Below are 27,500 nucleotides of genomic sequence, written 5' to 3'. Positions count from 1 at the left end.
GAAAAAAATGTTTGTCATTAAGTAGTCAACATTGAATTAGATTTCATTGCTTTGATATCCAAAACTTTTTGTTGCTTTGGTATCCAAAACTAAGGATTACTATAAAAAATGGTATACAACAGCACTGGATAAAGCTCTTAAAGGGTTCTTCCGAGTGCTATAGACTATGCTGTCAGCCACAAAATGCATTAGCGACCATTTCAGAACGAGCGGGAAGCAAATGGAATTTATGAAGGTCGTAAATCAAACTCCCATCTTCAGCCAAAGAACCAACTAGTGACAGGCATCGTCATCGACATGGAACAGTCAACTTATTAACACATTCATTGTGTAAGTGGTGGCTTTGCATGAGCTGATCGATTTCGAAACCCCCATCATCGCAAACAAATAAGTATCACCTAAAATATGTTTCACATAAAATGATGATTAATGTAAAATTGAAAGTTGCTTAACTCAAACAGCTTTTCAATAAGAGAACGAGTTGAAATTTTAAAAAATTCACAAAACTCGCGCCACCGTCGCTTGCCACTTTAAATAGAACAATCCAAAGCATTTTACAGAAGCTACATAATTTAATTCTACTAATATCTTCATATACATACGAATGTGATGCACCTTCAATTGCATCTGGTATGTCGGCTATTTTGTCTCATCATCCAGTGTTGGGGGTTTCGCACTGTTGCATTCTCTGCTTGTATCTCAAACTTGCCTGCTTCGCCATCAGCGAGGTAGAATGAGAAAAAAATCCTTCTAAACTTCGTGCTACGCAGCGGGAAAACTCACTTTTCGGTAGTTAAACACTCAGCAGCCAATCAGTTCTCCTCCTCGACTCCCTGCTCGCTTAGCCACATTGTTCCACGTGGTCGCGTGTAAGTGGCTTGCACTGCCCGCGTAGTGTCGGCGAGAAAAGGAAGAGCCAGAATGTCGGAAAATAAACACATCAGAAGATGGTTTTTTTATTCCTTGCTTTAGGTTGATTTGTTCGCTTCTCTTACGACTGGTATCCATTTAACAGCAAACGGCGTATTGATTTATGCAGTAAGTTAAAATATATTGTGGTTTGCACCGGTACACATTTTTCGGTGGCGGCATCTTTCAACGCGACGCAAGGGTCGAAAGGTTTGAATAACAATGTGGCAAGGTGGCGCTAATGCATCTTATTTCTTATGTGTTCGACATTCATCTTACTGCTCGTACATTATGTTACAAGAGATTCAATAGCATTTCCGAGGCTTTGCGATTGAAATAGTATCAGTTGGGTCACAGGACGGCTTACTTACCGTGAATTCCCTTCCAAGTAGTAATAATAAAATGTTTTACAGAAAATAAAACTACTCAGGTTGCTTAGACGTTGTTCCCATTATCTGTGCATAGCTGGTCAAACATTCTATAGTACATTACTACATAATTCGAATGTTTTTATGCACATTTCTTTTGAGCCGGATTGCGTGGTTACATGAAAAATATGCTAATTGTATATCTCTTCTAAAAACAAGCATTACCCGATCGTATGGAGTGGTTGGTTTTATATTTTACCATCAGTTTTGCTACGATACATCCCTGAACAATTGAAACACGCAGCAAAGTGTAATTTTATTGCAAAGCCTAGGCCTTCATATTCACTTACAACAGCGTTTTTCGTATGTAAAAGTGTTAATTAACATGACTTATGACGAATTACAAACACAGGCAGAGTAATGTTCGATAGAACCCTAAAATTGGTTTACCACATCTACCAGATGTATGAAATCAATCCGAAATGGGCTTGTTTGGCGGGTCATGTTTCCGTTTACTGAACAGCATAGACCACCACCGAAGGAAAATTCGTTTCTCTTTTCTTGCGCGCATACGCGGTCAATACGGGTGGCATCCACGTGGAAAATGTCAAGCGCACAATGCTTCATGTCAATAAGGTGAGCTAGAATGAAAAAATAACACTTCAATTCAACCTTGGCTCCTCAGACAAAATACGCAATACAGCCCCGTTGGGAGCGTTGCTGTCCCTACTCCGAATCGACCCGTCTCGTCTTCGAACACACATATTTACCGACACAGTTTGCTCATCACAACTGTTATTGAATGTTATATAATAGAACCATAAAGTATTGCGTTGTATGAAGAACATTTTCCCGATTTATACGAACTATAGTTCCGTTGGAATCGTTTAAAATCATTAAATAACAATTGGATACGTAGTTCCAAGGATCCAAGGATAACCACAGTGACACAGATGTTTAATGGTACATCAGTGTATGGTTGCGCTCTGCGGAAATAAGAAAATATGATATTTTTAGCAAATATCAAAACAAACATAAACTTCCGTCACCATTGTATCCCGGTTCACTCTCAAGCCTTCCCTTTTACAATGTACTCAGCCAACACACCGATCTGGCATGTTCCGGGCCCTTTCGCGGTTTCAGCAACTGCCCTCATAAAAGGGACCGATATATGATATCTTTGTATTGTAGATCTCCGAGCTAGACCCGTTCCAAACGGAACGTCAATATGCACCACTTTCTGTACGACACCATGGCAATGGAACCACAAACTCGGTAAGGATAGGTTTGGTGGAACACGAGATCGTCACAGAACACAGAAACTACTCGAATTATCCATTTCTTGTTATGTCTAGTCTAACCCATCGTCAATGTTTGAGTCTTATATTATGTTTCCTAGATAGATGTAGCTACCAAAGTTACAGATTTTAACCCGGAAGGGTTTTCAGGATCTCTAACGAGCTTTAGATTAAACACTATGCACTCCATACCAACTTGAAAACGTGTTTAATTTAATCAAACAGTTTTTGTATAGTATACGATAAGTATAGACTGTTATGAATATATGGTACAACGTAGCTAATCCTAATTATATTATGTATGTATAATTTATTATATTATGCATATAAACAACCAACCAACTTAGCCAAGAGTTTAAAATAAGATACGATTCATTACAATTCCATTCACATAGCTTCTTCTGTAATCTGTACGGTTAAACAATTCGATTCGATTCGAAGAGTGTCGATGAAAATGTGTGTTCAAACTTTATAAAAATACGAAAATGAATGTGGATTTATATTCAATTTCAAATTCGCTCTTATTCACGCCGGCCGTTGCTTTAACATCGGGATACCTTAATTATATACTGGCGAATCGAACCGAAGAAGACGGACCATCTATAAATAGTTCAAAATTGGTATTAATTTTTAAAAATGGACCTTAAAAGCTTTTGCTGTCGAAATCCATGTTGCTCCTTTACCCTCGTGCAGGTCAACGCTAGAAAATACGTGGTTCTTTGTGGTCTAGACAAGACAGCATGACATTGGAATTCCCTGTCTATACATAACTGAGGATTTCCTTAGTGAAACAGAACGCCTACATATTTTCCTATACCAATCATCAAAGCTATAATTTTCTTCTCAAAGTCCCTATATTTACTCTGCTCAAGAAATTCGAATACCGAATTACATGAATGGATATTCATTCCTCAGATCGAACATTAGCAAAAAAGAACACACACACGCAATTCATTTTCTAATGTTGGACAACCTCACAGCGGAAAACAAAAACAAAACTTCACTTAATGTAGCATAACCAAGATGAAAATTGCGGTCATTTTCGTTCGGCTTGTTTGATTGTTCTCGTAGACCACAAAACGTAAAAAGCGAAAGGATGCTTTAGTGAGGAACTGAAAATGCATTAGACACCGACATCAGCTTTTGCTTTCTGGCGATAGCGATTGGCTTCGCTCTTCTGGTTATCTATTTTCAGATCTTTTTTTTTCTCAAAGAGGATCACTTCAGCTCTTGACACTTTTAATCATCGAGCTACAAATGCATTATAGCTAATGAAATTATATTGATACCAATCAGATGATGCGGTGGTACTTCTATGGAAACTTGGATCGGTGAGCAAGCATGTGTAGAATAATGGTTAAACCATTAGAAATGGCGTCCAAGTGTTTCAAAGAATGCTACAACTAGCCGATTACAAACCATTTTAAAAGGTAACCCTTTATTTAAGAAACGTTTCAGGGCAATCTACCCCACCAACGGCAATTCGTTCCTTTTCAGACTAATAATTTGCTGGGATGGCATGGGGACTACAAACTGTCGGGAACACAAGAAAGAAAGAAAGAAAACAAAAGGATTCAGAACAAGTAGTAAGCTTTCATAGATCATGACAATGATTACCGATCATCGAAGCTCGTTTGTTCCTAAAAAATAGTTGGGTCCAATATAGTTAAACGTGCGAGAAACCCCAGAGATATGTTAAACTCTTGCATATCATCAGATTTAAAACGTCCTAGCACACGACCATTAACAAAACGGGCCCCGCGTCAAAGTCAATTAAACGACGGATGTCGTACTACATTCTCATTCAATCAAATAGTCAAGACGAACAGAAACGATGTCAGCATGTTTCACACCCTTTTGTTGGTCGTGTTGATGCACAGTCTGCGACTGTTTGCGAAATGCATGAGGTAATTACCTCGGTTTACTTTTAACAATCTTTTATTGTTATTATCTTTTTTTATTCATAACGGCATCAGTTTAGAGCAGCATACTATAAATTATTCCAAAATGTGTCCAAATTCTAGTTTTGGTTCGAGTCTTGTAAGGTAATGTTTCCATTACGATATGAAAAAAAAGTATTTCAGAGGTGCGGCTACGTAGTTTACGATTTATTTGTCCGAACCATTCGAGTTCTATAACATAGAAATAGTCATTTGAAGTCATTAAAACGAAACCTGTTTTTTCATCATAACATACAATGAAGGAGGGGAAACTATTACGTAAAAGCAATCATTGTATAGCTTGTAATAGCTGCATGAGTTAATATCAGTTTCAGCCAAACGTATACTAGTAGTCGGCACAAAGATCCGCCATCCGCCTGTCGTTGCTAACGATAGTAATGGAAACAAATGCTTATTTTGATTCAATTAACGACTTTTGTCGATAGCATTGTTTAATGTTACGCTGTTGGATAAAAACGTACATTAGAGTACGCTATCCTTCACGCCTGTTAATTCATTTTCAAACTGTCCAAAACCATTGGTCATGAACAGTTCTGTCTCATGTGTCTTTTTACTTTGTAAGGTTATACTTGCAAACATTCTTCTCAATCATAGTGTTTTTGATGTATTCGAGGGTACTTATTTGGCATACCAACTGATTCGAGAAAACACCCTGCTGCTTAAACACCATTTTTCCATCGGTCATCAGTGAGCTCCACATATTACATTTCATGATAAACCCTCGTCTCCTGCAGCGAACAAACAGGATTATAATCTAATCATTCTCATTATCGAATTAGATGGAGAACTGCGAAAAGTGCAACGTTGAGTGTGCGCCACCGGGGCAAAATGCACCCTCTTCTTTTGAAACATTGGAAATCTGTTACAGGGTTATGTTTGGAATGATGGGAAGGAACAGTTCTATATCTAAACACATACATAGATAAAAGAGTCTCCCAGTTTCACCCTACAGTCTGGAAAGAAAAGCAAAGAAGATTAGTCGAATTTTATCATCGAGATTTGCAAGTAGCCCTCCGTCGAACACTCCTCAGAAAATTCCCTTTCAGCACTGATCTTCTAAACGAAGTCCCTGTCAGGTTTAGCACTACGCTGAACAGCAACGCTAGGCGCGGGGGGAGGAAAACTCCACTTAGCAACTGCATGAAACGGTAAGTAGACAAGGAAAGAGACTTAAGTAAGGAAACCAACGCTTTTCCTTTCTTTTCATAGTCAACTGCTGCCATTTCCTTCTTCGATTGCTCTTCTCCATCTCTCATCCTTCGGTAGTCTATAAACGGGAAAAGTGTCTCGCTATATTTTTTACGCATAAAACAGCACCCTTACCGAAGCATCGCAGTCAATGGTTCGTTGATACCCGGTAGGGGAGCATAACAATGAGTTCGAGAACTTCAGATAAAAAAATATGGCAACAATAACAATAATAGTCACAAACGGCTGCACACCATTCGGAAACAATTAACCAAATTATCACACCCATTCGTCAGTGACACGTGTCGGTCTGCCACTGCCACGCTTGGAAGCTGTTGCAGACACGCCGGAACGAAAGATGACGATTATTGTTACGGTAGTGGTCAATTGCGACTGACCGGTGGAGATTAGGTGCAACCCTTGCGACCGTTGCAAAGTGCTTAAATCTTTGAGTCATGGAACCATCAAGCTCCGTGCACCAACATCAAAGTAGAGAAAATTAGTTGGACTAGTCGAATCTCTTACGGCAGCAGCATCCTTAAAGTATGCCTAAAAACAGACAATGGGCAACAGTGCTAATCTAGCGCTCCAACGATGATACGATAAAACTAATCTACGTGATCAATTAGTGCAAAGCACGTGTTTCTTTATTTCACCAATCACATAAAGCATTGTAGTTTATTCAATAATTTCTTACTTCAATAATTCTCTTTCGTTCTTAAGCGGAATTGAATAAAACCTTAGTCTGTTTTGAAAACATGTTTTTTATTCTCTAATTGTATGACAGTCAATTACCTGGCACTGGATCCATTTTTAGCCGTTTATTACTAAAATATTTCAATGGGTGATTTCTTTCGAAACAGCAAATTTATATGAACATGACTCCAATTTAAGTACAAATGCGTTATATTTGTTTGGTGTTCATTTTTTCTAAATTAAATTTTGTATGAGATGTAGAGTTTTGTAACAAAACATGATGTGTTAAATAAAACAGTACTCAAAAGTAATCAGAAAGAATGAAAAAATTAGTGTTGCAGGACTCACTGGTTTAAATTTATCACTATAAAACCGAATGTGAAATTTGTAGAAATTTACCCCGTAATTTTATTCGATGTGAACGCTGCGTATTATATTATTCTACCTTCTTGGGACAACTGCTTAGTAAAAATTAATCACAGCGTAGCGCACAAAAAAATCAAATTAAACGAATCAACACAAGAACAAGATGTGGATATTGTATGTTTACGATATGTTAAGAAAAAAATGGAAGCATGTCAATTTGATTTTTTTTTCATATTAAATTTTGATTTGCAAATCTTATCCTTTATTTTGTCGAGCAACTTAACTCTTGTTTAAAACATTCATATCAAATCCTTATAATACGCATATTCATATCAATGGGAGATTTCAATAGCTTGCAAGACGTGTTTCCAATTAATGTGTGAAACGTAAGCATTCCAACTAACAATTTTTAAACTATTGGCCCCGTAAGAAATCAAAGAAAACTGTTTGAAGTTTAGATTGGATTACGAAGCGAAGATATTAGACCTTGCCAAACAACCCCTTTTTCCTCGTCATCTCATAAGCAACACTAACGTACAGGATGCACATTTACTTGCGGAGTAACTCGCTGTTAAACCCAATAAAGCCTTTTCATTGCTGTAGTCTACAAAATAAGACATAATATTCGGTTCTTCTTGGCCATATCAGAGGATTTATACTCATCTAGCAGCTGTGATCCAAGATGACGTAGGGTGATCATCACGGTTATTCACGATACAATAAAATCGGTGTACATGAAAAAGACATAAACAGGACAAGCAATAAGTAAAGTGGTATTTGTATATAGAATGAATCGACTGTAAACTACGTCTAGCGACTAGAAGAATTAAAAAGTAACCGAAATGATTCATTATGTGTCATTGAAAAGAGATAGAAAACAGTTTTTACCGTGACAAATTGAGGAATCAAATAAACTAAAAGTTGTCAAATGATTACAAGTGCTAACTATTGAAGTGATCATAATAGAGTTTCACGTTACACCAATGTTTGTTATTCTTTACACACTCACCTGAACGTTAAAGTCTCGGCTAACTACTATTCGTGCGTTCGGGTTTTCGTGTATCATCGCCACCAAAGTTGGGTAAGTTATGACATCGAACTGTCTTGGAAGTTTGGCTAAACTTTTGATCACGAACGAATACTGATCCGAAGTTAATAAATCCTATAAAAATATAAATAATTGCGCAAAATCAATTGCTTGCACTTAGTAGTATGCATGGTGCATGTAAATAAGCAAAACGAATTTTAATTCATCAAACCACTATCGCTTATTGTTCAGCCTCCGACCGGCTAATAAAAATAGTTATAATGCACGCTACAGAACTCAGTCAAAAACAAATCGAAATTGTTTTACTTCCAGACACTCAGTGTTGTACAGACTTATCAGCCAGTTGGGATCAATAGAATGACGAAGCGCTTAACATCGCTCACATCGCATTTGATATACAATATGTTTAAAGCGCAACTTAGCACAGACGGCTCCTACGCCTCAAAATACATTACGTTTCAACAAATTTCAAATACGTTTCAATAAATTTCACTATGCAATGATTACATTAGTAATATTGTTATAATAATGGCCAAATATTTTGCCTTTTGATATAAAGAACTACATCATATGCATATCCATTTGAGCAACTTTTAACGGGTGCGTCATACCAGATTTCATTTTGCAGATTTTGGTTAAAAGTATCAAATTTTGTTACAACCAAAAATCGTTTTAATGTATATCAGGACAAAGTAGTGGAAGTAAACACTGGCGAAAGGTTCAGTGAGTCACTACTACATAGCGCGCATTGATAAATTCATTTGCCATAGCCATGACCACTGTGACCACGCAGACAGAGTAAAAGGAGATACAACAAAAGAAGAAACGAACCGCATGAAGCAACCCATTGGCGGCATTCGCTAGGAAACATTGGGTAAAACGAACGACAGATAATAATACGTTTTGTTATGGCGATATGCGCAGCTTGCCGTCTGGCTATGGAGCTGGAAATTTTGCCGGAGATCGGAGTACAAAGATATGCCTCCCAGAGAAGGTAGTCGAGGACAATGGCAGTCTTCGCCCTGACGCCTTCAGACGAAAGATGTAACACAGAATAGAGCGCCGTAACAGTGTGGGTAAAGCTGGAACAACCGATCGGAGCGTTAGGTTGGGGATCCGTCGACCGGAGTTGGGCGCCCTCTGGCCAGGAACTAAGGAATCCAAACTTAATATTAACTGAGAAAAAATGGCTGCTCGATGCCAAACAGAAGAATTACTTTGCGTGGTCACGATAATCATAGAGCGAAAGAAAATGAATAAAAGAAACGAGCAAGGTGGAAAGCAAAACGTCATGGATGGCGGAAAACATAAACTATACACTCATATAGATATGTTAAAGTTAGATTAAGCTCAAGAGGAATGTGGATCGAGGAAAAAACCTAAGAGTCATAAAACTAATTTAGATCAAGAAAATTATTGCGGCACCTAAAAGACTAATGGAAAGCAATGGCCGAAGGCAAAACGTGATTGGTTGTAGTAATGCCCGCGTCTCGTGAGCTCCTCCATTAACCATTTTTGGCCCTACTAGGCTGTCAACGGATGATTTGCTCGGAGCTTGTGTTTTGGTACTTTGGGAGAGATGTGAGGAGTCATTTTAACAAAATCAGCAGCAATGCTGGAATAACTTGTATATCAAACTATACATTCCAACACTGTTGATTCAAAATGGAGTCAGTCACTACCTTTCACAGAGGAATGTAACCTATTACGGATTCTACAAACAAAACTGAATATAAATCGCGTACAATGTCAGTCGCCTTACCTGGTTGATTTTATTATTGGCACAGAAAAAACCTAAAGCTGCTGTTAAGTCGATTATCACAGTCTGTGTTTCACTTTTGACGTCTGCCTTTGGGATACAGTATTGCAATAGTATACTGATGACATCAAGGAACTTGAGAGTCACGGTGTGATCCATTAATACTGCCTGTAATAAAATACATTTTGGAAACACATAGTTTAGAAAATAGGAGTATAATAGTCAGAAAAACTTCGTAAAAACTACTCTGTTTTTACTAATCTCTGTTTTTACTCTAAAGTACTGTTTTTACTCTAAAGTATTACTAATCATATACAATTACTGTACTTTTACCACATCTACAGGATGCGCTATCTAAACATGACCTATCTAAATGTTGAAACTCCGTAATTTTTCCGATTTGCACAAATCGGCTGGATTCTGAAACGTCAGTCTATTCCTTGTACTTATGTACATCGGAAATAATTGTACAACTGTGAAACCAGACGATTTGAATTTGAACTGTTGGATCTGACGGCGTCTGACTTTTCCTGGGTTGCTGTTTGAAGAGTAAGGTGTATGCCAGTAAACCAGAGACTTTATTATTAGTTGATATATTTCGGGCGGGAGCAAACCAGAGACTGTTGAAGAACTATAAGCTAATGTAAGGGCGGAAGCTGCTGCTATTACTCCCGGAATGTTGTCAAATACCCTGTGCAATGCCTAAAATAGGACCGCTTTTTGTTTGTCAAATGGAGGCGGATATTTGATCGATATTATATTCTGAATTATTGAATTGTCAATGAATGGCATCGTATAGCCTTAATAAATCTTGTTCATTTTCCATAATCGGCTGAAAAATGGCGGAGTTATTCAAAATTTCAATAGGGCAAGCTTAGATGGCGCACCCTGTGCAATTGATTCTAATTGATGAAACACTTTATTGCGACCACGCATTACGGAAGGGACGAAATGAAATCACGACCTCACAAGCACCTGTCGAGGGTTGTACGAGGGAATGCTGCCTAATAAGGAGGCCAAATTAAATCAACAGATACGCTACTCTATACGGCAAATATTTTCATTCCTGGAAAACGGCGCTAATTAAAAGAATCACTCTAAGAAAATGCAATGAAGTGTTAACAATCGATTTACTAGAAATTATCGATTTCCAATGTAGGTTTTTGGTTTAGAACCAATATTGACAGGCAACATAGCTTTGATAATAAATTTTCAATTCATTTTCTTTCCTTCATTCTTATCATTTTGCTATCATGATCTCCTTTCAAAAAATCATTTTTACCGTTTAAAGCGAAAAATGGGTTCATGAGTACGAAAAGCTGAGAATAAGAGGTAAGCAATAAATTTTAGCACCTTTGAAGGCACGTGCTAATAGATCAGGCTCAGACATTTATTTTGGGAGAGTATTTCTGATGCATGAAATGCTCGATCGGAAGCTAAAACCCCGTATCAGAACTGGTAGCAAAGTGCATTGCATAGACAGTTAAAATAAACGGAAACAATAAACTGACGCCATAAAACGAGCCCGCATAGTAATGAAACGAAGACAGGTTATGTTGGGAACGTCTACAAACTCTACTACTTACCTGGAACGCTTTAATGTCCAGGTTGGCAAAGTTCACCAGAAGATTAAACGAAGCCGCCGCGAGAGACGTCGTTCTTGGAGGAATGCTTTCACCTGCGAAAAGAGAGAATTTGATGAGTACTCCGAACCACAAAATATAACGATTCTTCTCATCTTTGTAGCCTGCGTAGTTTGGACAAAGCGATGAGAAAATAGCGTTTCATTGTTAGCCACAATTCATGGCATTTCTTTCCGGAAAGTAAAGGAAGCTAAAGGCGTACGGTTGCCGCCAACGATCATAGCGTGGCGCAACTCTTTGGTTCGTGATGTTTGGTATTATCTATTAATTAATGCCATTTCTGGTACTACATCGGTGAACCAACAAATTCGTGTGAGCGTAAATGATTAACAGTCTAATGATGTATGGCTAACAACGGTTGGGCATGATTATCTGCTAGCCAGCGACAAAAATTGAACGCTTATAGTAGATTGTTAAATTAGTGAAATTAAGTCATCCTCACGTTTTGGCTTCTGTTTAAAATCGGTACTGATGAAAACTTACCGATAGGCACGATTGCGGAGTATAATAACGGCACTGTACCGAACAGCTCCGTGCTCTGAGCTGTATGTAACAGTTTAGTAGTGTCAGGTCCTGCAAAAAGGATTATAAACAGGGAAATGTGTAACACTTAGGAAAGAAGAGGAAATAATCCGTCTTTCCAAACATAACTTAGTCATACCTTTAGGACAGATTTCAACCAGCTTTGTCAAAAGACCTAGCGACGCAAGCAAAGCAAGAACAAGACTTGTGTGATTCTCGATCGATTCCTGTACGTTACTAATTGGCTTCACTAACGTTTCTACAAGTCCCGTTGCAACAATGTAGCTGTACAGAGATACAACAAACGTAATAAATCTATTTAATTAAATCCCATTTATAAAACTAATAATAATATAACAACACGGTTGGTGATCTTAACAGAAAATTAGATACATTTGTTGCAAAGGAATTAAAAAAGTGAATATGATAAATTTCTGCCCTGAGCGTTTATTCAATTTATTCACTTTGGTTCATTTTAAACTATAGAATCAAAACCGTGATAATTTCTATAAACAAAAACGCGAATAATCCTCTCCTCCTTTCCTCTTCCCTCTTCCTCTTTTACCCTTTACAGAACGCTTCGGAGAAATTAATTTGTTTATGAATTCCACCGCCTCGTTATCGACGACAATCGAAGTCGAGCTTTCCAGAGAGCGGCGAAGGAAAAAATAATTGGTTGCAACAGGGGTAAGACGCTAGTTGAAATTCAGAATTGAAACGATGACACCAAATCACTTCCAACGAGTTGTTAATAGGGGAACATGTTTATGCTCTCCGCTGTATAGTGCAAGGGTGAAGAGCGTAAATCGTAAGGGTTAGAGGGGCGCATAGCCACAGAATTGACGGTTGACACTTGACAAAGCCCAGCTAATACACAGAACTGTGCAAACATAGATCCTGCGGAAAACTGCAAACCATGTGTCCCTATCTCAAACAGAGCAAGTTAAGGCTAGGTAGAGCTACCGTAAAGTAGACTACGCCTGGGTAGCTGTCAGCTGCAATCAAGTGTAACAAGAGGATTGCAAACAGCATAATCAGTTGTGAAGAATTAACATATGACATAGGTAAACAAAAACAGCTTTATTTGCGCACCGCCTTTTGAGGAACGGTCCGGTTTGCTGACACATCGGATGAAGAACGATAGAAAAATATCCTGCATTTCTTCCAACTTAACTGAAAGCCGTGTCATATGCTCATGTAAATTCAAAAGTTCTTGAAATTTTATTTTATCTACCAATCGAACCTTTCGTTCCAAAATTGAATTTACAGCCTTGGAATTCACTACAATAATGGATTAAACTAAAGAATAAGGAGAAAAAAAACATGGGATAGTAACATTATCTTCTCTCTCAGGCACACAGAGACTCTCTTACTGCCTCTGTCATTATGTAAAAGAAGCTGTATCATATCTCTCGAAAAACTGTTTCATTTTAAAATGAAACGGGGCTTTCTCGAATTGTATTCGGCATTGTAGCTTGTCATGAAGGAGAAACATTCAACCCCTTCGCAATGACCAAATGTAAATAATAAAAACCCAAACTGGGAAAGGATTCAGTCCAGTACAACGCCGTTGTTTGTTTGGGTAGAGATTTATAACAAACCCATAATTTGTATGCAAAAGAGTATCCGAAAGATTAACGTTTAGTGCCAGGTTAAAAAAATCCATATAATTTTATATTTACCTTTCTATAAAGCCGTTCTGTTTCTTTTTATAATTTCAGATAGATTTAAAACTTTTAGAACGTAGAAGTAATAAGTAAAGACATTTAAGAATATCTAAAGCATGGAACAGGTAATACTTGGCTGCACAAAATAGGTAATATCTCAGCCAAAAAATGACGTATAAAAAAAAGAAAGGTGTCATTTTGTAGGTTTTCTTATTGCCTTATTCTTATTCTTAAAAAGATATTGATGCAAATTATTCATTAGTTTTTTATATGACTTTTTCAACGTTTACTTTGACATCACCCAAAAATATTTGCACAGTACTGTAAGTCACATCATTTGCCCTCTTGTTGCACATCACCCTCATTTTAGTTGGTTTTTATACTTTTCTGATATATTTTTGGATCATGGAACGAAATCCAGACATTTTTGTGTATTGATAGTTTTCGCTATGAAATCGATCTAATTGAATACAAAACATTAACGCCATACCTTCGGCAAGAACAGCCACCTTAATCATGCCAAACTTACAAAGGATCATTGGTGGACAAATGAAGAAGAAAATCCTTTTCTGTAGACATTCTTTTCTTGCACAAATTTTGAGTGAACGTTGCCCCAATGGTGAAAACATTTGATTTATCGCCACAATGTGAAAACCAATGGTATTGGATGTTTTCGCCAAACATCTAAGTAAAAAAAATCGTATATCAATAGATTCGATTGATAGATTTTATTTTTTCTTTATTTTACTTTTTACTTTAAAAAAACTCTAGAAAAAAAGATATCACAAAACCTATGATATCTTATGGTATGAAAACCACACAAAAGGTTTATCCACCCTATACAAAACAAAGTATGAAATTGTATAGTATTGTATAGTTTTCACTTCAAAATAATCCAATAGTTCATTAATCCTAAGCGCATCTTTTGTTATCCTATTGATGATTTTAGCGCCAAAAATAATGGAGTTATACACCAAGTTACTGGACAACTGATTCATTTAAAAAGGGTTCTCTCATCATCTTTAGCAAATAAACAACTATTAGTTTGTAAGATACTTCTTAGGAAACATATATAATGACGGACGAGCCTTATGTTTCTTCTTCGTAAATTTTGATAACTAATCAAGGGCGCGATATTATATCATTGAAAAGTTCAAAAGCAAGTAAACCAATTATTAGCTCGTGATTGCTGGTATAACATTGACCAAATAGAATGCTGTTCGCGGGATGAAAATTGTGAAATTTCAATTAGTGGTCCCCGATAAAGCCAAATATTTGAACTGATGTTCAGTTTTTCGCTCCGATAAACCTCGAGGCTCTATCCAACCAACCTGAACCAAGCATAAGCGAGGCAAACGATTTTCTATCAGGGTTCCAGAGGCCAGTTGAACATTTTCCTCAGGGGATATGCTACACAGAGGGGAAAAGAATCTATCATCGCAAGCGATGCGTTGTCGGGAAGGATTCTAGTGCAAACACGGTTGTAGACGCAAGAAATCATCGCATATCGAGTAAGCCTCGATCTTGCTGCTGAAATCCACCAATAGGCGAGCTGATACCACTTGTCGTTGAGTACGTTTTATAGGTGCCATACTAGAATGCTAATGATGTTCACGTGCCATAGCAGTACTTGTTTTTCGCTGAAATGATATCGAATGAACCATGTTCCCTAGCGCGTGAGATTCTTTAACTAAATGTAAACATACTCACACTTCTCCATTTGTTTCCACCAGAATTCTGAATTTTCTAGCTACAACTTAGGTTAGGTCCATGAGGCTATGGGCTAGAATATTACTACAGTATTCAAGACTATCTAGCAATTAAACATAACGGAGACGTTGCATTTGGTGAGTTTAAACTGCACACCTCCGTTATTAAATTTGGTTACAAAAAATCAAATCATCAACGGAAATATTTTTATGAAAGTCTTATGCAAATTTATGAGCTTGATCACGAATCAAGAATCAATGACGGTAAAATCGTGCTACATTTATCGTGCTTAAATGCCCAGCATGCGATCACACACCATCCGGAGGTGTCGAATTTCAAATAAAGTCATCAACATGATCATTTACAGCAACGTCCGTCTCATTCGCGTGCACCTCACCTCTACCACATCTCTGTCGAAAATCTTGATTATATCGTTAAAACAGATGAGACACTATCTGACCCAAAATATGAAAAAAAGAAAGAATATTTGGGCGGAATAGCGCGACGAGACCTCTGGGGAGCGGACAAGGTGATTATCGTTTCCTAATGGGAGAATAAAAGATTGCCCATCTCTCCAGGGGGTTGGCTATATATTTGAGTAGAGAAGGCCTTCTCGCATTGCTCATTTTCACCACAGGGTAACTCGGATGCTGATAGCAGCAAGATCAACCCTATGTTGAGAGGCATCAAGCATGACCAGTGCCACTGGAGGACCCCAGAAGCACAACCAAAACACAGCATGTTTCAGTAACAGCAGCGACGGGAAGCGAATAATATCACGTGGAGCTGTTGCCAACCACAAACCCAGCGGGTGGCCGCATTCTGGTGTTCGACAATATATGGAGTATGACATTGAAAGAATGAAATTTCACTTAGTACTGGAAATCAAGGAAAACAGGAATAATGTAATAATGAAGTGTTGTGCACTTTATTTAAAAACCATAAGTTGATTCACTTAAGATTGGCTCAGCGTAGAGTATGAGTATGATGACTCAGCGTATATAATCTAATAAATGTAATAACCAAGCAATACAGGCGAGACCCTATTAAAAAAAACGAATAAGGACCCTTGGGATGTTGGTTTGGCTAGTTTTAATTTTAGCAGCCTTCTTTAGTACAATATTTTGCAAAAACTGGAAACAAAATCAGTATAACCAAGAGATGACCACTTAATCGTCCAGCGAAATGGCTCCCTCTATTATTATCAATTGAAAAAAGCGTGAATGCCTTCAATTGCATGATAATTGAAAAAAACATTATGTAGGCGAAGAAATTACTGAAACATTTTTATTCGTTTTTACCTAATAATGTCGAACGGAGTCATATGTTTTCCAAACAGAAAAATTAAATAAAAAAATTCTCCAAAACAAGCACGCAAAGCAGTACCGTTGCGGGTTAATTTCTTGGATTATAAATTGTGGTAATCATTATGGTACATCGAAATTGACCGAGTTGACTTTTTAGGACTCTCAATTCAACAACAAATATTTATCTATATCTATAAGTAGTCCCTTTTTAAATCATAAATCACTGGATGCAAGAAATTATCATACAGCTAATAAAGCCGTTACTTAGCATTAATTGATAATTACATTCCAACTTGAGTAAAGCTGCAATTTAAATGTAAACAGTTCACATTTGTAACAGCTACTCCGATTAATAATGTTATAATCAACTTCTTGGAACTTGCTACGTTGTTCCAGTTGGAATCAGTAGTCTTCCAGAAGCATCAAATTGCAAGCGGGTACCAAACCTTCACCAAACACCAACAGAGTGCAACATATGCAAAACTCAAACCCTCGCGACATATGCAAACAAAAGATAGAGATGAGTAACACATCAAACGGCTTCAACGTGGTATGAGAGGGGTGGTTTTTCGAGAGGAAACTCACTGTAAGCGCAATCTGAATGCGACTACGTGAGCAAATCGACCCTTTGAAAAATCATTTTTTCGTACTCCAGGCAACTTCTTTTTAATGATGATAGTTTGTGGAAGGGTTACAAATAATATCATTCCAAATAGGACCCCGGGTGCGTGATGCTTTCGACTGCGTGGCATCTCAAAAGGGTTTGAGCCAGTCAGTGCATGCTAATGCTTCCGAACGGGTGGCAAAAAGGAAGGGATGATGACTTTTTTTGTCAATGATAATTTAACTATGATATAATTAACATCTTGCCGATAAAAGTGACCTCAAAAAGGATGAGTGAACAGAAATGGAGCAAGAGAAAATGAAAACAGCGACCCTTGTTTTTTTTTAAATTATCCCGCTGACAGAGAGTAAAACACGTATATTAATAAATCGCGCATATATGTCAATGAACATGAAATCATCAAGCATTAATGTTGTTAACGTCAATCTCTTTTCTAGTAAATGATAAAAGTTAATGGATCAATGAAACTATTTTAACATACAAAATAGGTTCAAATTGATTCATAGCATGAACCCTTTTGGCGAAGTGCAGCTATTTAAACAATTTCCAAGGATAACCCAAATGTCGATTGCAACCAAATCATTCCACTATCTAGTACCGGTGTATGCTTGCAACCGCTGCAATAAACAGGGGCTCAATTTTGCAACAATGCTTGTATGAAAAATAATAAATAAATTAATCTTGCTCAAATCTCGGTTTAAATCGAAGGAAGAGAGGAAATTTTTCAGGACCCGCTTAAAATCCTGTAATAATAATTTAAAGCCAAGGACTTCGCTCAACCATCAGTAAAGAATAGAAGTATTTACCGTTATATATACTACCCGCTCTTGTTGGAATGCATTAAAAATGTCCGGTTGACCAGACTGCCGATTAGATCCATTAATATCTCCAACACAAATGTGAAACACTTGATGCGTTGATTGGACGCGGGTGGTGTGCATCCGTGGCAAAAGAGTATATTTTATTAAATTTGACGAATAAAAAAACGATATTCACTCCATCCACCCATTGCAGATGCAGAGTACCAGGTTTTTAGAGGTGTGTGCGTCTGTGTGTGTGTGTGTGTGTGTGTGTGTGTGTGTGTATGCAAACAAATGCTTTCATTGGTCCATGGTTTAATGGATATGGTACAACCTTCCCCCGCACCTTTTTGTATATCTTCTGCACCAGTCAAACATCGGGCGCATCATCATTATCGTCATCATTCTTCTCATTTCACAAGCAGAATAAATTGGACGTGATGAAAGGGCAGTTTCTTCGTCCGCCTTTCTTCGCAAGTATGCTATCTCGTAAAACTGTCAGCTGGTTCCATAAACTAACCGCATCTGATTGCTAAAAATCGATTGGAACTGCATCGGCGTATTGCACTCTCACTGTGGATTTTTTTACCTTTCAGTATTTCAATTTTTGGTAGCATTTTGGAGTTAAACAATTGGTAATTTTTTCAACTTTACTTAAAAACGAGGTACACATAACTATTCAAAAAAGTACTCAAAAAAGTATTAAGTATTAAATTCAACAATCATCATAAAATCAAAAAAGGTTCTTGTACTATGGATGTCTGTGTACCAGAACCCATTCCACTGCACATTTCAATTTTAAAGATGATAATATTAAGAGAAATTCAAAGGGTAAAGGTTCAAGATCATCAGTGAACACACAAACATACTTTGGCCGGACGGCCTGTTCTAAAATGTTTGGGTAAGAATAAAATAATAAAAATTACTGATTAAAAAGTTGAATGGCGATAATAGCGAAACTATTCCGTTCTAACTTTTGCGCGTTCAAAGAACGATAGTCCGCCTCGTTGAAAATTTGTGCCGAAGACTTCTGTTTCGGCTTCTACAGCACTTAGCACTATTTTCGATCGACAAGAAAATGGTTACACCGCTGCGTGCGATTATCCGGGAGGTCGGTGCAACTGTCTTAATAGTGCAAAAGTACCTGAAAAACGCAGACATACATGTCAGACGACGGAAATTCTCTCGTCTACTGGTCTCCGAACAACAGACAATGCCACAGCGGCAGTAACTGAACAAGATCGTCTAGCCAAATCGCCAAGAATCACGAAGTGGCAGTGATGGTGGAATGTGAGGCCTATCTCATTATGGATGGCAACAATTGAAAATGTACCTTTTATTTTACTTCTTGCACGAAGAAAGTGAACTCCATAGGTTTATTTCACACACCAAGTCCCCGAAGAAGACACTGCTGTAACTGACAATCAGCTGTTCTTGTTTAACTCCAAACTGGTCGTGAACGAGGAAATTTATTATTTAAAGTGCCTGCCGGACGTTGCGCCGTTCATCAAGGAACACTATAAGAACGAAGATGCGGGGATTTGGTAATGCGGATTTGATACCTGAAACGATCGTTAGATGAGATGGAATGGCTAAACATCGATATGGTACTCAAATCGGAACCCGCCCAACGTCCCCAGATACATCCCAAACCTGAATCGTTGCATCTATTGCATCTTTTTGTGATGAAAACGGAGAAGGAACAAGCACTGAAATAACTGAAAAAAATGCGTGCAACGATGTGTTTGACCGTCATGTCGAAAGAGGGAAACAAAAATTTTGACAAAGTTTGTCTCTTTTTACAATACGATACGATACTAGACAACGAGGGAATTGCCATGTGCTCGGCTTGAAAATGCAGTGTTGGTCTACCAACATGTGTGGTCTACTGCTTCAACGAGCTGAACGTCTGTCTGTCTGTCTGTCAATTTTCAACATGCCACTCCCATTCCGATCATCTAATGGTAAGAGCTACTGCCATTGGCACCCACGGAAGTCTTGGCTCTTACGTATTCTTTTCTCAATACGCATGCATCATTCCACTATTTGTTGGAAATGCATCCCATATGGTTGCATACTTCTAGTGTAGATTGAATCATTTTTCCTTAACTTAATTTCATTTACTATATTTTGTCCTGTCTATCCAAATATTAGATGATTTTACTCTGAACACTCTGTATTGATTCAAACATGATACATAATTTGTATTTTAAGGCAAGTGTAAATCATCAACGTGATGTGTGTAAAGTAATTGATTAGTTGATTTATATGTTATTCGTGTTAATAAATTTAAAAATTGATGCAAAATTGATTTTAAAACTATGAAAACTATATATTTATTTTTTATGAGATTCACGCAAGTATTTACAACTAAAACTATCAGTAGAATTAAATACACCAACATATGCCAATTGAATGTAAACGCTGTTTTCAATTCCTGAAAACTCGTTTTTGTTACTATCGTTGTTATTTTCGTTCTCTCAAAAACAAAGTTGTTACAAGGTCGAGATTTATCAGCATCTAGCTGGATTCCTAGAGTAAATATTAAGTAGATATTATGTAAATATCATAAGCATGTAAAATATGAAAAATATTTTAAACAAAAACCAAAACAAAGAAACCTCACTACTCTGAATAGACATTTGAATCTTGAAAAGAATATCTGCTCAGAGTATGATTAGAATCACGCGTAGGTTCATCTGTAATACGCAACACTAAACCAGGTGTCCACACTGGCAGACTTCTGCCAAGACAAGTATTCATTTTCAGGCGCAGGGAATCGTATGGCGCTTGAAACCAATCGAACCAAAACAATATTTTTCCTTGGAGAATCATGTTCCAAACATGTTTGCATAATGTGTATTAGCATCTGTATTCATGAATAAGTAGAGTATGCCAGGGAAATCAGTACGGTGCAATGACCCATTCGCAGTAATGGCTCAGCCGTTAACCAGCAATAATAATTGATGAAGTTATCCATGAACACGGACATTTTTTTCTTCTTCATTTAATAACAACGATCACAGTGATCATACATACTTGTACCCACTAGAAAATAATTGTGTGGAACAAGAAAATAAATAGAATCCAACATGCTGCAATATACTTTCCTTTCCATGGACCACACACTCTTATGCAAACTCTAAGGAAGAATATGATTATACTGCGATGTATTTGCGCAATGTTCTCAGAAGGGAAATAGGGATCGTTAGCACCAGCTACGCATAAATGCGTAGCGCGTAAATGCGCGTAAAATACCCCCATAGCAACGAATGAATCCCGCTTACCTCAGAAGATCAGGAAGGCGTTCCACAACCTTTGGGTGTGTCGTTTGCTTCTGCGAAGGACTACATGGCAATAGAGCAACCGTACACGCCAGTATAAGCTCTGTTGATAATTCCACTGGAAACATGGGGTTCTTTTCCTCGGGCAACTTCACATTTCGACGTTGTCAATTTATATTTGCAAGAAAAAAGTAAGTAAGTAAGTAACATTATAATGATTTCCATTTAATGTCTCGTGACCTTTTAGTTTTACATAGAAAAGAACAAAGAGAAAAGAAATCTACTATAATACTCAAGGATACTATAATATAGAACATTTAGAAATGAGACACTAGTTTGGCATTCGATTTTTATTGATTGCCTTCTGTCATTTTTTCCTTTCAAAGTGAGGCTCTCGATCAATCGAAATTACAAATAAATACGTGAATCATGTTCGGATTATTATTTGGAAAAATTGTAATAATCCCCACAGCATTCTAAGAGTGCATCTAATATTTATGTAGATAAGGTTTGTTTGTTTGATAAGGTGTACATAACAACAATGGCATATTAAATTATTGAACACGTTCTTCTACTTTGCATCGAACAATTAAACATCTTTTTGTTCATAACACGTTAAACATTCCAATAACTAACAGTAAAAAAAAAACATAACTGCATACCGCAGTTATCTACACTGGCATTGAAATAACGTTTGCATTAAAAAAAAGAGACAAACTTTGAATGGTGATAAGAGAAAAAAATAAGACGGATAATTGAGATCTGTAAACTGCATTTGTAAGGTCATTTTATGACTTTTCACACAAAATTCCGAGCACTCTTCCAGTAGGTAGCTGGATTTTTCGACATGAAGGTCGAAAACACGTTTGCGCACTTTGTTTTCCAGTTATTCCTGTGCTTTTTCGATCAATTCCTTCTCCGTTTTCACCAAAAAGTTGTTGCAATAGATGCTACGATTTAGTTTTGCACCGAAGTTTTCGATGGGATGCAGCTGGGGGACGTTGAGCGGGTTCATCGACATGGCTACCATATCGATATTAACAACTACAGCTCATCTGACGATCGCTTCGAGTACCAGATCCGGTCAGATCCCGCCAGGGAACGGTATTCCCGCTTCCTGACATGTATGTCTATGTTTGTCTAGTACTTCTGCATTTTTTGGTTAGTTGTACCGACCTACCGGACAATCGCACGCAGCGATGTAGCCATTTTTCTGTCGGTGTACCTCTTCAGCATCTTTTGGAGCCTCTTGGCGCTCAGAGCGTCGACCGTACGGAACTGAACCATCTCTCGATGCTCTAACTGTTGTCCATTAGTGCCAAGATGCTGTAGATGCCGAAACAGAAGTCCCCGGCATCTACAATGTTCCATATGATGCCCATTTCCGGCGTAGCGGACTACTGTTTTTAAAACGCGCAAATGTCAGAACGAAATAGCTTCACTATTTTCGCCATCATTTTTAGAGTTCAACTGATAGAGGTTTCAAATTTTTTTTTCAACTAAACTGATAAAATTACCTTCTAAATGAAGTTTACAGATCTCAATTATCTGTCTAAGTTTTTTTCTTTTCACTTCAATCCAATAATTTGTCATTTGTGAGCAAAAGACGAAGAACATAACGTAAAAGCTACATACAATAATAAAACTTACCTTCATCGCAATTTGCAAAACATCCAACAAAACCATTATCGAATTGCCCAAAATCGCGTGACGAGCAATTTGAGGGCATAACGTACAGGCATTTCGAAACAATTGCACCGAAAGAACGACCGCTCTGAAAACGAACAAAAAACAAAGATTCTTTGCATACATTCATACATCATAGTATTTCATATTGTAATATCTTAACTTGATTACTTACTTTCGAGAAACATCTGTCCCCGGATATAGACCATTTTCAATTACTTTGGCAATTGTGCCCAAACCATCTAAAAGCCACAAAGACTGAAAATCAGCCACTTCTGCTTTTGCAATCAATCGCAATAGTTGACCAATTGGTCTCTCTACTCCTAGTGTTCCCGAACCACCCTTGGCTACAGTAGAAAGTAATCGCTGCACTTGACTTTGCCTTCGAATTGATGGTGTCAATGGGTTCAACTCGGTCAAATACGCCTCCGCAGCGCTGATCAGCTTTTGTCGCAACCTTTTCACCCGTTTTCGATTCGCTTTTCGCTTTCCATCCGAACTACACATCACGCCAGTAAGAGAACCCTCTCGCTCGCTAATGCTAGAAGTGTTTTCATCGTGATCGTCATTGCGCAACTCATCGACACTCCGGCTCGGTATGGTTGCAAGCTCCACCGCGCGCTGACGAATTTGTTCTATGTTTTCCTCATGTCGTCGAGCAGATTCCTGTTGTTTTTGAATGATCTTTCGATGAAGCTCTTCCGTTGTAGCCAGCTTCTGTGCTTGAAGGGCCTGCAGTCGCTCCTCTCGATCACGAGCCTTTTCACGCGCCAATGCCTGCCGCTGGCGTTCTTTTTGTTCCTGCATTTTACCAACGCGTTTTTCACGCTCGCGCCGATTTTCACTCATTTGCTGTAACTTCTTCAGTCGTTCTTGCTCGATTTCCAGCCGACGACGCTCAACAGCCGCTTCTTTTGCGGCCTTCTCTTCGGCCCTTTTCTGCCGCTCTGTCTCAAGATCTTGTAACCGTCCTTCTTGTTCCTTCCACGATTCCATGAAATCCAACCGTTTGTTTTGCGCCTCCAAATTTTTAATAAACGCGATTTCCTTGAGCTTCTCTTCTTCATCGTGAGCTTTTTTTATTTTATCCTTTAAATACTGCGAACGATTTTCTGCTGCTCGTTGAAGCCTTTCTTCCATCCGTAACCGCTTTGTTTCGATTAGGCACTGTTTGGCCGCTTTCACATCTTCAACACGTGCTAAGAGCTGTTGAATTTTTATTGCTTTCTCCTTTCGCAACGCTTGTCGCTTCTCCAAAGCACGGTTCTGCTTCGCTTGATATTTTTTCAATGTTTCGTGCAACGATCTACGTCGAGAAGGACTAGATAGTTTGGCGTGCAGCTGCTGGGCACGACCGGGATGTCTGGCAACAATGGCCTTCAGAGTATCTAGAGTACGTGCCCTTTCTACCCAGCTCATCTCGGCCAAGACAGCTTCGTACCGCATTTCGAGGGTAATATCTTCATCGTTCTCCGCATTGTTAGGGTTTGCACTATCTCCCCCCGTCTCCTTTTCATGACCCATGTTACAACCATTCGATCGTTCATTTCCACTTTCAGCTGTACCATCTGTATCCTCGAAATCGATTATAGCCTCACAGTCCGTTTCGTCAGTTTCAGTATCAAAATCTATCTCTGTACGAAAATAAATAAATTATTATAGAATAAAGAACTCTTATCTACATTCATTTTCAACTCACCAGTATTCTCCAGTTCGCGTATCTGTGCTTCTAGACTTTCTTGTTCCGCCAGTAGCTTTCGTTGATCTTCGTCGCTCTCCATATCATCACGTTCCTGTTCTTCTTGCTCATCACTTGTATTCTGAGCCGCGAGCTCTCCAAATTGCATCCCCTTTTTATTGTTACCTGGTACATCCAATGTTTCTTGTAAACACGTCGCATATAAACTCTCGATAGTTGTTACCAAATTAGTTTGTATATTCATGTCCACCTTGTTTAGTTGCAGTAAATGATGATCATATTCCGAACTTGGTTCGCCATCTATTTGTACGAAGTTCTCCGTTTCCAACGAATCATTCTTCTGTTCCTGCTGTACCTGCCTTTGCTTTTCGTTGCATTTTGATTTTAATTTCTCATTGCGCAGAAATTCCTTGTGCAGCGTTTTAAGTTTCAAGCCAGTCAAATCAGACTTTTGGCGAGACACTGGCACCCGGTGAGTGGTACTCGGCATTTGTTGTCTAGTTTTAAGACACAAATTACCTAATTGCGGCGTGAGCGATGATGATTTATTCAATTTTGATGAACCTGTTGCAATAAGCAAAAGGGGCTTTTCGTTTCTCTTCAACTGTGTCTTTGATGTAGTTTTCTGTTTCAAATTTGCCGCTATTGTAGTTCGTCTAACAGCACTTTCACTTGCAGTTGGCGAATCACTCGATTGTTTCTCGAACGTTTTCTCCCCATCATCAATCGATCCATTAGACGCATGTTCGCTAAGCAGTGCTAGGGTAGGTAAACTTGCGTAACCCGATGGTTGGTTAAAACGAGTTGTCCACAGTAAACTAGATCGTCGTTTCGTTTTCACTGTGTACCACCCATCATTACTGGTCGCTATTTCGGAATGGGGTCCAGTCTTGTTTACCGAAACTGCAGTTGGAGGAGGTTTTCGTTCCACACCAGCAGTGTTAGCAATGTAAGTTCTTGAGCACATCCTTTCACTGGACCCTGCCTTTAATGTCGAGCTGGAACTGTATACATCATCCTTCGAGTGGTTATCCAACTGTGATAACTGTGTCATTGATTTCCGTCTTGGATCATCGACACTAAATGTCGGTTGTTTAGATCTACCGACAGCTGTAACCTCAATCATCGTTTTCGAACGCATTCCCATCCTCGAATGGCACGTTGTAATACTCCCCGAACCACCGAAACTACAGTGCTTAGGAGGGGGCTGTTGCTTAATACCATTACGATTTCTAATTGAAGGTGGTATTAGCGATGAGGTTGTTGCAATCTTGCATGGAAGATTCACGGAACATTTGATGGCGCTGTGAACTAAAGTTGCAGATGGACCGGATTTTCTCACTATCGCTGCAGTTGTACTAGGAGCTAGCTGTACGGGCCTCGTTCTTGGATTTTGTACGGCGGATGCCTTGCCTGATGCAACTAAGGGTTTCGTAGCTGAAGGCGCCAAACGAACTGTTGTGGATAATTTCGTTGTACCGTGACCGCTTGATGATGGTTTTGCTGGGCACACCTTACGTATCATCGATTGGTTTGTCTTGTTTTGGTCTTGTGTAACCTTTTTTTCGTCGCTCTTTGGCGAAACTCCTGGTATGGTCTCTTCCAATGGTATTTCTTCGTTTTTGAAATCATCACACAGCACAGCCGAGTTACTGATGTGTTGTTGCCTTGAATACTTTTCTAAATACTCAACCAACGTGAGATTCTCGTCTTCCAAATTTGTTTGCGTATACTGATCAAGCTTAAGTATATACGATTCAATAGAAACGCTTTCGTATTCAGTTCCAATATCGGACGGCTGGCCAGGAAAATCCTTCGTATCACTTCGATTGTTAATTTTAACCGTTTGAGGAGTCTTTCGGCTCAAACTTTCCGTCGAAGAGTGAACTTTTCGAGGCCCGTGTTCTTCCGTCACTAAACAAGGACTATTTTTCCCAGAGAAGCTAGGGCTTGATTTTCCGGATACACCTGGACTAGACATCTGCTTTCGAACACCTGTGAAAATCGGTTGAATATCAATTCGGCACTCATAGAAAGCTTCTTGGAATACTCACGTGGAACTGGATTACTCTTGCGCACTTCCCATGCCAATGAAAGAGGTCTTTGTGGCGAGGGTGTTGCCTCATAATCCCAGGATACTTTAAACCACTCGGCCAACGCTTTGAAGTCACGTATGTAATTCTCGAGCACCAGTATTGCTTCTTTGCATGACGACAAGTTCTCGTAACATTCCACCGTTTGATAGATTTCGTTCACCTAGCAACATCGACGGAAGTACGATCAGACAATCAAGTAAATATGGGACGACGGGTCCAGGTGGACAGGACATACCGATCGTTGTAGGTTTCCGAACAGAAAAGCCCAATATCGAGCTTGCAGTTCTGACTTTTTATCTCGCCCTGTTGAGGCACTTCTCACCCGCGGTCCGGATTTGCCAGATGGTTTCAAGCGTTCCGATACATGAGGCGGTCTTTGTCGAATCCCTATCGGTGGTCTTTTCGAAGGGCTTCCTGTTTTTGACAAAACATGTGTAACGCGTGGAAAGTATTTTACCACCATCAATGAATAACCAGTCCTGCTACTTACGGTGGGGATCGCCACTGCCGTCCGACAGGTGGTAGAAGTTTTTCGCCTCTTTTCCCTCTTGATTGAATAATTTTCGGTTTTCCATCGGTATCGTCATCCGATGAACTAGAAAATTGATTACTCAGGAAAAACCAGTTGTTTGCTGTAGGATTATTTTTGCTGTACCGTGTAAAAGCAGATTTTACGAGATTTGGTCCGTGCATTTGTTTACTAGATTTAAAAAAAAAACAAAAATCCTCAAAATCCCCATAACCACATTTCATTCGTTCCACATGTAGATTACTTGGAATATTCGTTGGTCCAAAAACAATCCAACAACAAAGTTGGTTAAGCCAAATAGACGAGACCAAGATGGCGGCCGCGTGGAAATGTAATCGC

At 38.6% G+C, this 27,500-nt stretch overlaps 1 protein-coding gene across 1 annotated transcript; it reads right to left on the bottom strand.

Moving 5' to 3' along the window:
• Positions 1-6,524: 6,524 nt before the first annotated feature.
• Positions 6,525-27,320, bottom strand: LOC125951730 (S phase cyclin A-associated protein in the endoplasmic reticulum). The gene is made up of 13 exons (XM_049680732.1): positions 27,123-27,320; positions 26,868-27,046; positions 26,591-26,792; positions 24,537-26,531; positions 23,013-24,471; positions 22,802-22,925; positions 21,155-21,300; positions 11,898-12,043; positions 11,720-11,809; positions 11,180-11,271; positions 9,597-9,761; positions 7,796-7,948; positions 6,525-7,456 (listed from the first exon to the last, which is right to left on the bottom strand). Exons 1-13 carry the CDS (start codon positions 27,217-27,219, stop codon positions 7,391-7,393), a joined length of 4,914 nt encoding a protein of 1,637 aa, XP_049536689.1. The 5' UTR covers positions 27,220-27,320; the 3' UTR covers positions 6,525-7,390.
• Between the last annotated feature and the right edge of the window lie 180 nt (positions 27,321-27,500).

The sequence above is a fragment of the Anopheles darlingi genome, chromosome 2 (assembly GCF_943734745.1).
Source record: "Anopheles darlingi chromosome 2, idAnoDarlMG_H_01, whole genome shotgun sequence".
Classification (NCBI taxonomy): Eukaryota; Metazoa; Arthropoda; class Insecta; order Diptera; family Culicidae; genus Anopheles; species Anopheles darlingi.
This window is presented reverse-complemented; position numbering and strand designations above follow the sequence as displayed.

What these genes read in the sequence shown, in the direction of transcription:
- LOC125951730 (XM_049680732.1), bottom strand. Translation starts at nt 27,219, where the DNA reads ATGACGATACCGATGGAAAACCGAAAATTATTCAATCAAGAGGGAAAA. An exon ending in CGCCTTCCTGATCTTCTGAG is followed by an intron (nt 12,044 to 21,154) that starts GTAAGCGGGATT and finishes ATCTCTGTACAG; the next exon opens with CTACATTGTTGCAACGGGAC. An exon ending in GCCGAGACTTTAACGTTCAG is followed by an intron (nt 7,457 to 7,795) that starts GTGAGTGTGTAA and finishes CTTGGATCACAG; the next exon opens with CTGCTAGATGAGTATAAATC.